General features: G+C 41.7%; 1 protein-coding gene across 7 annotated transcripts in view; it reads right to left on the bottom strand.

Moving 5' to 3' along the window:
- The window catches only part of lmo3 (LIM domain only 3), an 81,425-nt gene extending 64,544 nt beyond the window's left edge, over positions 1–16,881 (bottom strand). Inside the window, exons 1-2 of one of the 7 annotated variants that reach the window (XR_005079081.1) lie at positions 15,427–16,078; positions 12,083–12,296 (exon numbers count right to left, since the gene is read on the bottom strand). Coding sequence is in view for 6 of the 7 variants with exons in the window: in XM_037122546.1 (XP_036978441.1) it covers positions 12,083–12,296; positions 15,427–15,451 (239 nt within the window). In the remaining variant the exon portion in view is untranslated. The other 6 variants (XM_037122547.1, XM_037122546.1, XM_037122550.1 and 3 more) reach the window with 6 other exon arrangements.
- Between the last annotated feature and the right edge of the window lie 2,111 nt (positions 16,882–18,992).

Raw genomic sequence — 18,992 nt, 5'->3', positions numbered from 1 at the left:
CAAAGCAGGATTGCTGAGAAAGAGACAGAGGGAAAGGGTGCTGAAAGTTATTGCGCCGACCTATTCATATTCTAATACCTTCAACTCAGTGGTAAGGTATATTTAAAAGCGCCAGGTGGTGACATCTTAATTTTTCACGGGCAAAAAATGTGGCTGTGTGGCTCTCCCCTTTCTCCCCATGCATTATTCTTGTTTTAAGCAGTGCATCTCCTCAGGGGGAAGGGGGGTATTGTTTTACAACACACCCAGCTGCGGCCTACTTGCCTTGCCTGGGGTTCTTTTCAAGGAGTTGTCTTGGGTGACCCCTCTCTCTGGCAGTTATTAATAATAACACATGCCAGGGAATAGTTCACCTTGTAGCGCTGAGGCCTCCTCACTGCAGCATGTATGTCTCACCTCAAAAAGAGGAGTCTCCAGGGGAGAGGGGCGAAGATGGTTTAAGGAGACGTGCGTGTGTGCGTGCGTGCGTGTGTGCGTGTGTGTGTGTGTGTGTGTGTGTGTGTGTGTGTGTGTGTGTGTGTGTGTGTGTGTGTGTGTGTGTGCGCGTGTAGGCACAAGTTGGGGGTAAAGGGGTGTGGAGGGGGCTATAGTGATAGCCAGAGGGAGAAACACAGAAAAGACATCAAACAAAGTTTCCTCTTCATATGTAATTAGAATCAGGTAATCATCTGTGTCCCCTCCAAAGTGATGGAGAGCCTGATTAGCAGCATCAAAGAAGGGCAAGAGGGCTGAGATTTAAGAGGGAGATGGAGAAGTGTGTGTGTGTTTGAGAAAGATAAAGAAATAAGATGGTAAAGTGGCAAGGCTGACAGACTGAGTGCTGCATTCTCCACCTATAAGTCCCATTAAAAGCTTGAGCAGGAGAGGCTCTTTGTGCATGCTGAGTGCTCTATTGTAATAACAAGCAGCAGAGAAAGGATTCAATCCTGGATCTGAATGAACCAATGCATTCCAAGCAAATTCTCCTCACAAGTGCTCAAGGGACTCCAAAAAAAATTGAATGCTACTTCTTTTTTAAGCCTCCAACAATCGTTTTGTCCTATGAGGAATCTTTGAGTTTGAGAAGACGACCTCAGAAAAGCAGTTTGAAACTCAACTGTTAGATAAATTTATGCCATTTAACATCAACATCTGTATTAATGATGCTAACTTAAATACATGAGATAAGCACTTAGATTCATCAACAGAATGGATGAGCCAATGCCTGTTGGTCCATCAGTAAGTGACTGCATTGACTTTAAACTGCACTGTCCTGTTCCACTGCTGTCACGGCAAAGAAAAACAAAAACGTTGCAAGGCAGAAGTACAGAGTACGTAGTGATGATGGCATGCACTGGGACAGCAGGCTCTGTAACGTTTTAGTGTAGATACTGCATCCTCCAAAAACCAAAACCCTCCCAATTCTTTTACAGAAAACATGTTACAGTGCAGGTGCTGTCATTGGAGAGAATGACTGAAATTCTATCTTTGATATTTACACAGTTGCTGAAGTTGAAAAGTGCAGTGAAGGCAACATATCAGGCTGAACGGGTCCCTCAACCCCTTACAGCAGCATAATCAGTTCCCCTTCATTTACAGAGCAGTATTCATGAAACTAGTGCCATTTCATTGTAGCTTCCTCATAATTTCTTTATTAATGTAATACAGAGGAATAAAGTACTGTTTATCATTTGTATGGTGCCCAGCTTTCAAGTAACTCCAGTATCAATCCATCTATGGCAATTATTAGACAATCAACTGCTGCAATGGCAGTCCATTCACTCTAATGTTATTATGGCACTATAAAACAATGAGCATCAGTCCTACTGAGATTAGGACCCACAGCCTGGATGTATTTTTTTTTACTATCAGTTCCACAGTAAAGGCTTTATTTTAATGACATTCTAACGCTTTCTCATCCAGAAACACAACAGTTTCTTTGATCATTCAAAAAACAATAGGTTAAAATTTAATTTCCTCTGTTTTGCTTCTGAGAAATCCCTTGCTATGGCATGTTCTCAGTCCCAACTCATTAAATGGTCAGTGGCCTGAAGGTTCAAACTATGATTTTCCACCTACAGGTAGAGTCAGTTTTGCATGTTAGGGGCTACATGGTCAAGTAATCATCTGTAAAATGCAACATCTGGTTAGATTTTCAAAATAAATCTTGCTGACACGCAGTTTACATATCAACACATTATGCCTTTTGGAGTGTAATTGAGTGTAACAGGAAAAACTCTCACAAAACACTAGTTAACTCATTGTCAAAAATCAAAAAGGAACACCACTGCATGCTTTGAAAATCTTCAGGAGTAATGTGATGTACTGAGTAAAAGATACAACACTATTGTGGATTTACTCCTGAAACAGACTCTCCACTAGAGCAGGCTAAGAAAAGTAAGCTCTGGTGTTATTGACCAGAATCCTGACTGAGGACGTCCTTGTGCCCTTCGGTGTTAGTTGGGAGAACAGCTGAACACCTGCACTAGTCATTAGAGAAAGAGGAGCTGGCCTGAATCTTTCAGCCTGCAGAGAATCAGAAAGGAGAGAACTGATGACAAACTACACCCAGCTCACTGCAAATCTCCTAGGAGCACAGTTTTTCCAAGTGAGCTGGATGTTATGCAGTGGCCGAATCACAGGCTATGAGCTCTTTGTTTAACTCCATCCATTGATGCGTTAAATAGGACTAACTAGCTGGGAGTCAAGTCTGTTCAATGTGTCTGTGTGTTATTTGGATAGAACTATAGCTGCACCATTTAATTACCACTCCAGTATTTCAGTCTGACACTGACTACTCTTATACTGTTTTCTCTACCACTATTGTGATTGTTATGAACATTTTCCATGACCAATCATCACTGGGTGTCATCATACATCATTGTAAGTAAAGCTAATTTTGCCCATACAGTGGCTACATTCAGAGAGAGCCAGGATTGACCTATGAATCGGTAGAGTGAGTCTTAAAAGGGTGAAGAATTTATAGCTTGGATCATGGCCTTAAACACTTCATTGGATTGTAGGTCTCCAAGCTAAGAAGGCTATATTTTGCTTATTTTTGAGTAATCACACCCTGAACAGTTTTTTTTTTAAATTAAATGATATGACACATAGTCATAAGAAAGAATGTAACTCTATGAGATTTCTGAAAGAAACAGATGAGCTTCAGACAGCCAGAGCCTTTTCTCTTTACTCCATATTGGTCCCAGGAGATAATGTTTGACTTGATGTCGCAGTCACGTCTGATACACACAAACTGACAATGTGTCATAAGTATGATGTGAGTTGAAAAAAGATACATTTATGATTTACATTTACATACATGGTTGTACAAGGTTACTGTGAGGTACAAAAATTCTGAAAGACGAAAAAAATGTGTCATTACGCTGATCCGTGCTCTATATGTTGGTTATCTCTCAAAGATAGCCAGCTTTAGCAAACGTTAATAAATCTAGCCATGTTGACGGCTCTGTGAGTTTGCTTGCATTTACAATCTTAGTTAAACCGTTGTAGAGGAAAATTGAAGTTTGGATTAATAAAAAATAATGAATAGATAAATAAATAAATATTCTCATGGTGCTGTCTTTAAATGGATGCCTGGAATTTACAGTTTTTCATTAACTGTTGCTCAACAGCATTTTCATGCCTGCACCAGGCCTTGGAGCCAGTCCTCGTGTTGTGTGTGTGTGGTAGCAGGTAAGCAGGTCGCTCTGCTGCAGTCTTCATTTTGTCAGTTTTTTTTTTTTTTTTTTTTAACATGTGTCAGTCTGTCTGCTACCCTCCCTCCTCTGGGCTTTCAAACATTATCGTTCTGTACTGTGAAAATCACACAGCAGCATAAACAGTGGCGTCACGCTATTACCACTATCATCAATAGAGGCGTTGGTTTCAAAGGGATCATTTGTTGATAAAATGTTCTTGCTGCATTTCTCCATATTCTGAGAGAGCAAAGCACAAATCAAGCTGTAGGAGATAATACCTATAATTGTGTTTGCAGTCACAGGTTTATGAAGGGATGGCTTGGTTACACATACACACAAATTCCTCTCTGTACAACATGTTTGGACACACAGAGCCTGCTGAATCTTTAAGTTTTACTCCTCATATTTCTTTACTCAGTTTTTTGCGTATAGTGAAATAGGTTTATTATTTCTCTCCTGGTAGTATCATATCGCTCATGGTTGTAGACCCCTGAAGAATTCTATTAACCCTGTTTGTGTCAGGTCTAATAACATGCCACCCTGCTAAGAAGAAAAGGATTGACTTGGAGGAAGGGGTGGAGGTGTATAATGAGGGCACAAATAATTTACTTTTAAAGCCAACGGAAAATGGACTAAATGTAAAGTCATCCTTATTTTTCCTCTCCTGTCTCTAACCTGGGCTGACAGGCTGAGATAAACATAAGTAGAAATAATATATTTGAGGTTGCTTTTTGTGTAAGGTAGTGTGTATTCCAGTTGTGTGTGTGTGTAAAATTGCATTGCTTTGTGATGTTGCAGCCATTGATTGCCTCAGTGAAGGAGCCTGGCTTTCTTTGTTGTTCTGCAGATCAGATGTGGAGTGCTGCGGTTTGCTATATTTGCCATTCATTAGCTAGCATTGAGGAGATGTCAGGGCACATTCGTGGGCAGGCCACTCGCATGATAGTGAGCGTCAAATCAATTCAGTCACCTTGAACTTCGAAGATGAAAGAATAACATTTTGGAATTGGTCTACCCCTTGCCCTGCATGCCTGTACAGAAATATATGCCTGGCCTCACTGCTACTGTATGCATTAGTGTTGTACAAACAATGTCCACACCAACTGATACATTGATAGCATTTCCAGTTTTTGTTCTAAAGCTCTTTCAGGGGTCCTTGCACTTGTTTTAGTGTGTGGACACCTGTTTCTTGTGCACCTTAATGTGGAGCCCTTTTAATTTTGTAGTACATTGTATACTGACGATAAACCCTCTAATCTAATCTAATCTAATCTATTGTCAACAAATCTCATGAAAAATATCCTTTCAACAATGCATTAGTCAATCTCAAAAATATAAAGTATACTTTTCTACTCTAGATTTTATTAAATGTTATTAAACAGGGCAATGTTTCTGCAAGATAGAAGATGAGTTCACACTTTACATGTCACTATGCTGCAAACTTAAATTATTTACTTTAATGTTTTTTTGCAGTGTTCAGTGTCAGTAAACACCTATTACACTATTCAAACCCTGGCGCCCCATGTCAGCTGTGGTGTGCATTAGGACTCTATGCAAAACATTATCCTATCCTGCTACAGGAAGTCTTGAAGCGAGTTACTCTGCAGTCAACTATTTGACATGCTTTACTCATTTTAGCAAAGGCTTATTTGGCTACCAAGCTATGCACTGTTCCACTGCCTTTATGGAGTAGAATATCCATCCATCCATTATCTGTACACCGCTTAATCCTCTGCAGGGTCGCGGGGGGGCTGGAGCCTATCCCAGCTGACTTAGGGCGAAGGCAGGGGACACCCTGGACAGGTCGCCAGTCTATCACAGGGCTACACATAGAGACAAACAACCAGGCACACTCTCATTCACACCTACGGACAATTTAGAATAATCAATTAACCTCAGCATGTTTTTGGACCGTGGGAGGAAGCCGGAGTACCCGGTGAAAACCCACGCTGCACAGGGAGAACATGCAAACTCCACACAGAAAGATCCCAGGCGTCCCAACCGGGACGCGAACCGGCGATCTTCTAGCTGTGAGGCGGCAGTGCTAACCACTGGGCCACTGTGCAGCCCAGAGTAGAATATATTAAATAAAAAAAAATAATAATTTAATAATATATTAAGTAAAAATAACCATCAGTTTGCACTCGAATGAGATGATATTATTAAAGGACATGATCGGTCATCTTTACTTTTGACCTTACCCACTGACTATTGAACAACATGATGTTTTTAAAAGGCTCTGCTTAGGGGCCTCCTGACTGCTTGGGCCAAAGGGTTGGTGTCTGGTAGATCCATTCACTAATCCACTCGTGTGTCATAAAGAGACTAACTGTAGCAGTGGCACATCATCACCACAACTTTCCAACTAATTTGGTTTGGGCTATATACTTAATTCCAAAGCATTTTAAATGTTACCTCTCACATAATCACATTGGGGGCATCAGGTAGGTACACATACATTGATCAGCTAAAACATTAAAACCACTGATGGGTAATGAGAATAAAACTGATTATCTCATTGTAATCAATTGTTCTCCTGAAAACCTTCCCGAGTCCTCATGAGGATGATATTCTGAGATGTACCATACACTGAAACATTGTTACACATTGTGTGCACTCATTCATGAAAAGGGCACTCCACTTTGGCCTGGCCTCCTCCAGTGTGCCCTCCCACATCAAAAAAACTACTTAGGAATGGAATGACTAAAACAATAAAGAGGCCAAGGCATCGACCTGTCCTCCAAACTCTCTAGAACTCAGTCCGATCAAGCATCCATAGGAAGCACTGAATTAACCCCAAAGCCAGAGAGGCCACACCCAGTAACTTCCAAGTCTCAAAACACCTGCTGCCAATATCCCAGTGCCAGACACCACAGCCCACCCCAGAAGTCTATTGTCCATGCCTTGATGGGTCAGAGTTGTTTTATAGTCACAAAAGGGACTACGTGTGTGTTCAAGTTTGTAGCTGATCAGTGGATTTTACTTAAAAATAATATTAATGTCTCATATGATGTTCTACCAACACCTGATTTTTAACTCACCTTTTGATTGTGTATTATCTGGTACAATAGCTTCTCTCCAAAGCCTCCCCAAAGTATACCATCTAAAAGTGGCTATCTCATAACTGATGCTGAAGCAAAATGATGTGTACCAGGGCCTGCAGGAGGCACACAGGGCACACATATCCACTGTCTGACTTACAGTACATTTAGTCTTTATGTGGAAGGTTCACTCCCCTAATTATAGTGTTCTATATATATTTATGTCAATAATGTCCTAAAAGTAGCTGTTACTTATATAAAAATGCACTTTGCCACATGTTCTGACATTTTAACAAAGCATTAACAGGAACATAAATTCAATTAAAGCTGCAAGCAGCTATGAACGGGCCCTCGCAGTCCATGCACGTCGGGGCATGCTGCCGTCGGGGTGTGCCACGTAGATGTCTTCAGGGCAAGACCCTGTATATATTTGAGTAATTTGGAGTAGATGGCAAATTGTAAGTGGAAGTTATACTGAGTTGATGGTTTTATAGCACACGCAATCAGGTTTGATATGGGTAAAAGCTTTTGATAAGTCATGTCCACAGATGCTACTTGCAAATCAGTCAAATGGCCTAGGAGGACTTAGAAAAAAGTTCATATTTTTTTTCACAGAGCTTTAGTGGCTCATTGGGAAGTAGTCATCTGGGTCTCATGTCATTGGGACAGACCAATGTGGAGATATCCAACACTGTTTTGAGCAAAATGTACAGGAAGTTGTTATTCAATAACTTGAGTATTGTTTGGAATATCAAAATAATTTTAATAACTTTTTGTTAGGTCGCAGGTCGAGACCTGCTCGGGCCCTAATTATGGTCAGCTAACATAAAATGCTGACAGCCAAAATGATTTTTTTTAAGACAATGTCTGGATGTCCTGTAATTTAAATTCTACATATATTTTATTGCTGATTGCGTACTACAAACACTATAAGTTGAAAAAAAATGTTCATATAATGTAGGATATATGTAGGCAGGAAAAATAAAATAAAATTAAAGCTGCAAACAGCAATGAACAGGCCCTTCCAGTCCATGCGCGTCGGGGCTTGTTCACGCAACACTTTCCTTCGAGGAAGCCGCTCCTTTCTAATTTGATGGCCTGCTCCTGCTGGTACTAAATAATGTACGCTTAAGTCTGAAGAACTCCCTGCAATCTACATGAAGAACAAATAATGAGAGGACTGCACTGTGCTACAGACTCTTAAAGAGAGATGTGAATCCATTCCAGGGACGAGTCTTTACCACCCCTGTAAATTTCATTGTCATAAGTGTTATGGTGTGGGCACAGTGCCAAATATTAAATTAAACTGGCACCAGAGCACCACCTGGTGTCCTGTTGGTAACCGTTTCTTCAGATATCCTCAGAAGGGGAATTGGCCACAATACCAAATTTTGTATTGATCTGACAATGTGAAAATATAAATTATTGTTATTTAATAACTTGAGTATTCTTTGGAATATCAAAATTCTTTTAATAACTTTTTGTCAGGAGAGTCCACAGATGCTGTGTGCAAAGTTTGGTGCAAATCGGTGAAATCTCCTGGGGGGAGTTCAAAAAAGTACATTTGCGACATTTCGTGAATTTGCGGGGAAAAAAATGGAGGCGGAAATGGGCGTGGCCGTGAGGGGTAGTTTGGGTCATCATACTGTAATATTTATACTTATGTCATAGGCTACTTTGGGTATTTCATCTTTTTTCTCTGGTTATAATCAGCCGTTATGAACTCCCCTGCATGGGCTTGGAGTGAGGAGTTATCTAAGTGACGATCTTAATCCTCTAGCTAATTATCAAGCTGAATATCCAACGTGCTATCCAACGTATATTTCCTTTCTGTAACGCTGGATTTATTTAAGCCAATGGTTTTACATGAAATCGGATTTCAAAATTTTTTGTGAATATACAATAACAAACTAGATGTTTCTGATACTCTTCAACTCACCGTTACAGTCAGTCATGGGAGACATTTTTGTCATTTTGTCACTAATTCACACCTGTTCGGGAGCGGCACGCAGACCCACCATCTGTCACGGTGTGTGTGCATGTGTGTGTGTGTACGAATGGAGGAGCCTTCGAGGGCATGAAGCATAGTGCTGGGCGGTATACCGATTTAAACCAAATACCGGTGTATATTTTCGTTATGATATGAATTTCTAATATACTGCCATACCGGTGTATTTGATCACACAACGTTTGGAACGTTGTGCAGCACCGCGCGACACTGTTTCAGACCGGACCCTTTTCAATTGTGCTTCTAAACAGGCATGGTGCAACTGTGAGGTGTGGTGAGGGTAAACAGTAGTGCTCTGGTGTTACGTTACGGTGAAGATGGCTGGGATAGACATTGCAGTGACTTCATCTGCGGATGTCAAGATGAGCAACTGAAAAGCAGTTGAGATCCAGGAGATGTTAGTGTCTCTTCAAGCACTGTAGCTGTCAGCTTGTTGCTGTAGTGGCAAGCTACTAATTGTGGCTGCTTTCAAAATTAAAAGCCCCCCCACTAGGAACCCAGTTCTAAACTCCAATGGGGTGCAATGTAAAGCTCTTAGCTTGAAGACAAATTCGACCTGATTCCTGTTAGCTGCCTGTTGCTTGAGTCAGCTAACGTGTGGCGCTCTGCTGCACGCTTCCTTTGATAGCGGGGGTTTAACATCAGCTTGTGTTTGACAGAGGAGTTAAGAATACGGGCCACAGGTCTATAATTAAGTAAATCTATCAAGTGTCACCACATTTCTTCCAATGCATATATTGTACAACACTGTTCACGTCCAACTTTGTGCTTCAAGTCAGATCACATGTTTATGCCTACCCCAGTGGCGGCTTTTTGGGAAAGAAGGAATATTAAACCTCCCTTTTAGATAGACAGGGCAGCAGAGTGCAGCCTTTGCCTTGCAGCAAATGTGCCACCTTTTTTATCTAAAAGGGGCTAGTAATTCCTCTCTCAACCAGTAGAAAATGCTGTGTACACCTATTATGCATGAAAAGAAAAATACCATCATATACCATGAACCATGGCGGGCTGCCACCGTCTTGTCAGTGTATGGGAAACTCTGTTTTTTGAATGTGCGACAAGCCAAAACACACTTTCCTTGATTACAACGCCACCTAGTGGTGGTAATTCAGGACAGCAATAAATTATTAAATTTTTCAGCAGGTGTGACGTACATTCCAAATTTGGTGGGTTTTGGGGTATGTTCAGGCAGTGAAAAATGCAGTCATTTAAAACAAGCAAGAAGTCATTCGAAAAACAATAATCCCGTGTCAGAGTAATAATCTTGTGTCAGCAGCAGCACCCTTAGAGAATGCCATAAGTCTGTCATGCCTTTGTGTTTTACATATCATCACTATTGGAACTGCAGTGGTTGCTGTAAATATATAGGACATGTAATATATTTATACCAGTGTGAAGATAATTGTAATCATCTCCAACCTTTCTCTACCTGAATTAATTTAAAACAGAAATCAGTTTATGTCTTGCCTGTGTCAGTACAAATTAATTCCTTATGTAAACTTAATTTAAGCTAGCAGCTGTTTGTCTCTCAGTAGGCCCTGATACCAGCAGTACAACCCTATCACCTCTTAAAAGACAGTAGAAATCAGATAAGATTCATATTGGAATTAATCTCACCCATTATTGACATAGAGAATTACATTTGTTTTAATTAAAGAGGTTCTGATGTTAACAGCTTACAGCATTAGGAAACATTACGGACTAGTTTAGTTCAATGTTATTGGAAGCAACTGATTAATTGTTTGATCAACTGACCTGTTATGTATAAGACCTCTTTTTAAAATCATAACATGATCTGTTATAATCTTATAATTTAATTTATAACAGTGAGACTACCATTCGGTGTATAGGCTACTCCTTTAATGCAAACCTGACAATACTATAGCTGCTAACTGTAAACTAGCTGTAATGCCTGATATTTTAACTTATATTTCATAAGAAAGAGATACCCTACAGTCCAACTGATGAACAGGTAAGTGAATTCTATTCCAGCAAACATATAATTCAGTGCAAGTAAAATGAAGCTTTACAAATCATACTCAGTTCTCAGAAATGGTGTGAAGAAGGTTCCTTTAAATCACAAAGTGCTGAAGCAGCAGAGTTCCTTCTGTTGGGGACACTTAGTTGGGGTTACTTCATGTGTACATGGGGTCACATTTGACTTCTAACAAAAATGTATTGATATTTAAATACAAACGCCAAATAAAAAAGAAACGCAAAAGCAGCAAAATACTGTATGTGAAATACCTTGTAAGCCAGTCAATCTGATCACAGTAATCTGTGGTGAACCTGCTCTGATGATTAATGGGATAATATTGTGATAATAATTCTTTTGTCAAGGATAATCGTGACATTAACTTTTCTCATCAGTCCAATATCCAACATGCCTAATATCCATAGAGCCTGAGAAACAAGTTAACTTAACTGTATTAATTGTAATGACTCCTTGCATTTTGGAACAATGCAAGGAGTCAATCGAACATCCAGTTTGGTTCTATCACACTCTCCTGAAATAGGGACGAGCCTGCTAAGATTTTCATTAATGCTTTTGTTAACTGAAATTGGTGACTATGTCATCTATTGGTTGTTTATTTGGTTATTAATTATTCTTTCAAGAAAAATTCACGTTGCTGATGTGCTCCATAGATCTGTACAATGTCGTTGTTGTACTTCATCAATATTGCCTGTCTCACAGATTGAGACTGATTAATTGAATACAATTTCTGTAATTAGCTGTCATATTTCAAAATAGGCCTTTTCAAGAAATATTCTGAAGTTCTACGTGTATAAAAAAAATTAAAATCATGACTGCAACTGTACACACCCCATGTCACTTCAGTTTCAAACAGCACTACTGAACCTTAAAATAAGGTTCCATTACAATGTATTCAAAGGTAATCACAAGATTTTCAAGGCTAACAAATGGAACCAGTTCAAAAACACAATCATGGAAATGGGTCAAATGAGACTCTCAAGACTGTTGTATTGATGTTTTCTGAATGAACCAAAAACAATAATGAAAAATCAACTAACAGTATTCACAAATAAAACTAATCAAAACATTTTAAATAAATACAATAACATAATTTATTTGTCAAGTTTGTTTAATTGGTCTTGGCAAATGTTAAAGCCTTAAAACAAAGTCAAAGGCCAAACGCAAATACCTCACATTAGAATCATAGTAAACGTAATGGAGCTAAAAGGAGAGCGCAGCCGTAATTCCCAATGTGTGTCAAGTGAATTTCAGTGAATTGACTCCATAAACACTGTGAACAGACTGTGTGATGTGGATAGAACACACTGTTTGTTGAAGGACACACAGATGCGGTTAAGATGTTGGCTGTCTTTCTTACCTTAGGTAGTCTCTCCGGCACAGAATAAGGTTTGCTTTGGTGTAGAGTGTGGAGCCCACCTCACCCAACCTGCAGTCACAGCAGGCACACTTGAGGCAGTCCTCGTGCCAGTACTTATCGAGGGCCTTTAGCAGGTAACGGTCCTTGATCTTCCGGTTGCAGCCGGCACAGCCTTTTGGCTTGGTGTCCGGCTGAACGGAGAGCATTTGTATACCTGAGGGAAGCATGGAAAGAGGCTTCAAACACTCATCGACCACCAACATTCTCAGAATGAAAAAAACAACAAAAACACAGTAAGTCATGATAAAGCTAAATGATCAAGCAAGTAATGTTATCCATTTAAAGTATAATTTCTAGACATTTTAATTTTCCAAACTTTTCTTTAGTTGTTTAATTGTCAAAAACAGAGATTTTAGTAGGCAACTAACATTTTCAAATAAAATTATCTTTTTTTCACTCAAATTGTATTTCTGTACACAGATTAAAATCCTAAACTGTGGTTCTAAAACCATGTTTCATAAAGGGCCAAGATTATGCACAGCTCCAGATTTTGAGCGTGTTGGTTGCTCATAGTGGAGAAAGGAGCAATGTCAGGTTTGTTGCAGACCAACAAGGAGCTGCAAAAAATATAACAGAGTTGCAAGTGAGACAGTTATGGGAAGATCCGAGACAATAAACAAAATAGTTACTACAAAGAATGTGTACTTTTTGTTGATTCTGTAGACAGCAGAGTAAACTTTGTTTGCGTACCATACCAACAGACTACAGAGCAGCTTTGTTCCTCAGGCTGTGAGACTCCTCAATTCATTCTCAGCACTTCACATAAAACAATAATTTTCATTTTATGAATTATCCAACCTGTTATAGACAGAATCCGACCCCGTGTGATGCATAAAGAATAACTATAAAGCTGTACAGAAATAGCCCATTTGCTTATGCCAGTGATATAAAGGCATCAGTATTAAATTAAGACTCTGATTCCATTATGTAAATATTATCACTATGTGTGGAGAACAGTTTTGAGAGGACTCGTGCATTGATCTAGCTTATCAGAAATATGACACACACTGACATGGTAGGGTTATTAAAGACAAAAACTGACATTCAAAGTATTGCTATTGAAAATAATACCAACAAATAAAAATGTAAAACATAATACATTTATACATAATGATTTAAAGCATAATTCAAATATGTTTAACACAGATGATTTAACAGCTGTGAATTAATGGGTATTAACGGTCCCAGTAGGCAGCAATTTACCGGTTGTGACAATTAAGTTTAAAGTCAGATGAAGTGAATGTAGGCTGGTCTACAGTTTGGGCTCCAACCAGTAAGATCACTACAAACAGTAATAGCAGCACTGTTTAAGTATTGTGACATCAACAAGCAGCCCACACAGACACAAAGACACAGTTTCACATTTGTTTCTGGGCACTTTTTTTTATGTTGACCTCCTCTATGTTTAAAGGGGCGTGGCTACAGATGAGGAGCTTTGCAGCAGCAGTATTGTTTGGCCTGAGCTGACTGTGGAGAGCCTTTGTTGGCCCGCTGGGTGAGAGGAGAGGGGGGACAATGTGGCCTAGCACCAGGCTGGAATTAGTATTCTACTACCATTCCCTGAGGACAGTCACCACCCCACTACCCTTTGTCCCCTATTCTCTCTCTCTCTTTCTCTCTCTCTCTCTCTCTCTCTCTCTCTCACACACACACACACACACATACACACACACACACACACACACACACACACACACACACACACACACACACACACACACAAACAATATCAAAATAGTCCTAAGTACAGCTTTAGCTTCACTGTTTTGAGAAAGGTCAGCAGTAACTTCATTTTTACCATTTAAATTACACATAGCAGTAGGCATTAGTGTAATATAGTAGTAATAATAGTAATAGTTTGCATTAATACGTTCAATCATTGATATATATGCATTAATAATTTTCATCCTGTACCATTTCCAATTAGGAAAATGCATAGTTTAGGTTAGATTTATATTTTTGTGTTTCCTGTCTGGAAGCTATATACCATTAATTTCACTACAAACGAACTTGAACACATATTATATTATATATAATGTACACATTATTATATGTGTGTGTGGATGCACTTGTAAATACATTTCTTGTTGGACAGGCTGCATAGACCACACAACACTATTACCTGATGTTCACTGGGACGGTTCTAACTTTCTGCAAGCTGTAATTTTGTGTCGTAAATAAACCAGTGGCTCCCTTGACAGTTACGTAGCATAACCTTTGTAACGTTATTGAAGTTGTAGCACTACAATGGGCTTAATTTAATTTAACTCTGTCACTACACATTGACATTTTTCCTCGCCTGCCAAACAGTCAATCCAAACTATTATTTTGGTAGAAAATATTTGCAAAGACAGCAGCCTATCAAACTGGCTGCAGTGCGGCGAGAGCTTAGCCCAGCTCATCTGTTCCAGTGCGTTGTGGCTGTTGATTTGTTAATTGGCTGGATTTGGAGCGCCGGGCGCACGGCTGCTCGGCCGGCTGCTCTCCACTGCGCCTGTTCAGCGGCACTGATCCGTGCTCCTCGTTAACACAACAAAGTCCCTGCTACTCATTACCAATCCAAAAGACGGAAGAGTTTCGACTCCTCTTATATCAACTCGGGGGAGAAGGAGAGAAGCAATGCAGGAATTTGCCCACGTCGCTCTTCCGATTGCCCGGAGGAGTGCTGAACAAAAGCTTCATTTTCCATAACGGAAGGGAAATCACAGCTGCTCGGAGCCCTAATGATAGCCTATCTGTTTAGCTTGCGAGCTGGCTCGTATACCCCCTCATTCCCACTCGCTGAGCTTCCCATGCTGCACGTCTCCGGGCACATGTATCATCATCCCAGCCCAGAGCGGGTGGAGGATGATGTAGCGATGGAGCGGGGAAAAGCCTAATTTTCGAGTCCCTCCTGATCGGTAACACGACGCTGACATTTCACCCTATCAGTTTAATTAATGTTGCCATGGCAGCGGAGTGCTGGTAAAGGCCACTAACGGGTTTAACACAGAGACTCAATTTGCCATGCACAAGCACATAACAGACACTGGAGCCGTTGCACAGCGTGTCGGCTACATACCGGCTGTGTAATCACTAACACAACACCAGAGCACATCACTTAAATTTCTTCATGAACCGTTTTCAGCGACTGGAGAGACAATGGATCCGGTCAGAGCAGCTTAAGTCAAATGTAGACACGTCGTTTTCGATGCAGAGATGCTGTAACTTGCCGTTGCAGAGCACACTAAACACACATGAAACATGCCGTTCGTATATGCCGAAGCGCAAAGTAAGCATCTTACCGAAACTTTTCTCCCTTTTCTGCATTTGTTGAACCGCTGAAGCAGCCGAAGCACCACCGTGCAACCCGGAGCCGCCTGGTCCGGAGAGCAGCTGTCTGCAAGCAGGTTGGGATCAGGCTTTGTTAGAGGGGGAACAATCCAGCACGGCGACCAGAGAGGATTGGGAAAAAAAAGGGGGGAACACCGGCAAACAAAACACAGACGGAGGAGCTAGGGCGAGCTGTTCGCTGCCGTCGGGCGTCACACGGCAACCGGAGCTGTATGAGCAGGGAGATGCAGGCAGTGAATGACAGGACGACAAAGAGCTGCTTCCCCTCCGCGGCGCTGCGACCATCTAATCCTACCAGCCACCTTCCACAGCGGTTCCTGCTGCACGCTGCTTCACTAATCAGCGCTTTGACGTGCGCCAGGGCATCGTGCAGACTGTAGGCTACCAAGAGGGGGACGTTTCCATCACTCCGCTGCCCAAATCACCATCAGAAAATGACACCTGATTATCATTAACTTTCCCGTATAGACTATATAATAATATCGAAGTTGTACACTCTGAAATACGATTTAATTATGGCCTTGTTTGAATGATTAAGAACATTTAAAAACGACACAACTGTTGTTTCAAAATGAAAAATTCCAAAAGAGATAGCTTGTTTCCACCTCACTCACCTTTCACAACAAGTTAAGCAGAAGCCTGAACTCCAGCGGCGGATTCTAGCTACAGATCCTCTCTGAACAGAAAAAGTTCACCAAACTGACATCACCCGTCGCACTGCACTGAACTTCAGGGTGGAAGAAACGTGCTCCACATGGACCCGAGCGGCCACTTTGTATGATACCCAGCTACAGGTGTCCATCCGCACGCTGTGGAACATGCAGGGAGTGTGCGGGGCTCAGGCCGGTGTCCGCGTGTATCAGCGACTGAGTGGTGGGAGAACGGGGGAAGTCAAGCTTTATTATCTCCAAATCCCCAATCCCTCACCGGTGAGACATTACACCGCCACGATAAGGTCATTTACTTATTACCAGCCGCTCCACTATAACGGAGAGCAAGCATCACGTGCGCGTCCCCGGAACGCCCACCTTTTCCAACGTCCTTCAATCTTGCAGCCGCAGATGCGCGCAGACGCATGGTGCCCATTAGCCTACATAATGGGGAAAGAGACACACATAGGTTTGTTCAGAAATGCACAGAGAACAATTTGACCGTCGTGTAATTGGAGGCAGATATAATGCGGCTGAAGAGAAAAAAACGCATTCCCTCTGACACTTGACTGTCAGATAGTAGCCCACACTAGAGATTACACAGATGCAAAGTTTACCGGTACAGTCACGTCTGTTTGAATTGGAGCATAGATGTATGGAGAGAGAGCTAGTTGATGTTAGTCAGTACACCAGCAGCTATAAAAAAAAAAAAAACCCACAAGTGAACCCACATCATGATGTGATTTAAATAACTTAAGCAGTCAGACCACTGGTGTAATGTATTGGATTAGTAGGCTGTCAGATTTATTAGGAGTCCTAATAAATTAACCTTTAAACGATTGGTCTGTGCATAAATAACCACATTGTTAATAAACCATGTCCTCATTCATATATATTTTCTGGTTACCATGGTGTTTTCCCATTCAGATCAGTGACAAACTCATTTGAGAAAACAAAAATAGAAACAGGAAGCACATCTAAAATAGACAATTACACCAGCCTCCATCGAGGAGACTGAGTCCTCTTTGTCAGGCAGACTGGGATGATTCCCGCTTCTCCACATTCTTTATTTACATTATTTCTGTAATTATTTCCGCATCAATTAGCGGTCCTGTTTGGACTGGATGAGGCCCATTTGTTAGGGGGGCACGGCGACCCCACACTTCCACCTCTGCCTCCCTATTGCATACACACCACACAGTGCTCCAACACACAGCCTGACAAGTGTTCGTTATTGCCTTAAATATTCCGCGCGGGGTGGTTGTGGGAGACACAAGTCAATAGTTGGCATGCGGCTCCAGCCTAAAATGCAGCGATAATGAGATGGGTCATAAAATGCTCTATGCGCCATTATGAGTGATGAGATGCATTAAAGCTGACAGGGTATTACCTGCCAGTAATTAGGTTTTGTCATGGATTGAATTATTTCAAGGCGGCCTATCTTGGTAATCATGCAATTTGCTGCCGAGTGTGTGTAGTGTGTTAGGCTGCCACCTCTCTCCCCATGCCCTTCCACCCTCCCTTCACTCACTCTTTCTGCCTGATATTCATCCTCCGAATGAATGGAAAATGGAGAGCGACGGCAGTACAGGTTATGCGTGGAGAAGAGCCGTCACAAGGCACGGATGAAGGCTCTTCATCTAAGGGAAACCCCCTCCATCACCTCCCTCTACCCTTCATAAATGCACAAACGGATTGAGAGGAAGCCTGTCATGTTTGAACCTGACCCCAACCCTTTGCACCTGTCTCATGAAGGAAAAAGCCTGACCTGTAACACAACCCAGCACATAATACTCAACATCGTTTAACCACCAGACTGTCTGCATAAGTGAGGATGAAGCATGTATCGGAGAAGCCAGATCTATTTCGATTTTCCTCAGCAGCTACTTCCTGCGCTGCTTGTGTTATGGTATTTTTGCGTAACTCGCTTGACGCTTTAAGCGCAGCCATCACTCTGTGGGAAGCGTTAAATTCACAACACAGAAACACACGTACCTTGATGAATAGCCAGGGATTCCTAAAACAAGTGCCCAGGGTTACTGCAGCGGTGTATTTCTTCGTTTCTCTTGACTTTGAATCAAAGTGTCCACGAGGGAACTTTTTTTAGTGCTTGTTCAACTCCAGATTGTCGAAAGAAAACTTGGCAAAAGGAGTTGGAGAACAGTTCCCTGCTCAAATTCTCGTGATGTGAGATCACCTTAAACTCGCCCCCCCCCCCCCTCGGCTCTGCGCATCCCGGACCAGGTTCAGAGGGCGTCTCCCCCTCACTTGCTGCTTCCTCACCTTCTCCCAACCCTGTCTGTCTGTGTGTCTCTGTCTCTGGTTCTCTGGCAGGGAAAAGCGGCAGAGAGTTGAGCTTCCTCTCCTATTTAAGCCCCTCCACCAGGTCCCCAGTCAGCCGCACACTCCAGCTCATCCAAGAAGCTGACAAGCACCGTTAGGGAAGGCAGCGCATGTTGCTCTAATGGACCTCATTAAGCTCTACTTACAGATGTTCTCTTAACATAATTGATCTGCAGCGAGTTGAGAGGACGGCAACCTATTCCCCAGCCCCCAATTATGGCCCGGTAATTAGATCCCCAACCTCCAGTTCTCCACATTCACCCTTCTAACATTCCGAAATATCAAAGTATCTCTTTCTCTCAAAGCGACCGCCCCCACCTCCCTCCACCACCTCACCTCCATGTCTCCTCCCCCTCCCCCTCCCCCTCCCACCCACAAGACACTATTGACAGTCAGATCTGCTAACCTTTGTAGTGTAGCCAGACTTAGCAGTGCACTCACTCCAACTGACAGAGCTCACTCACTCCTCTATTCCTCTTTCCTCTCTCCTTGCCTTTTTCTGTCCATTGGGAAGCAGAGAAAGA

The sequence above is a fragment of the Acanthopagrus latus genome, chromosome 14, assembly GCF_904848185.1.
Source record: "Acanthopagrus latus isolate v.2019 chromosome 14, fAcaLat1.1, whole genome shotgun sequence".
In the NCBI taxonomy this organism is placed as follows: domain Eukaryota; kingdom Metazoa; phylum Chordata; class Actinopteri; order Spariformes; family Sparidae; genus Acanthopagrus; species Acanthopagrus latus.
This window is presented reverse-complemented; position numbering and strand designations above follow the sequence as displayed.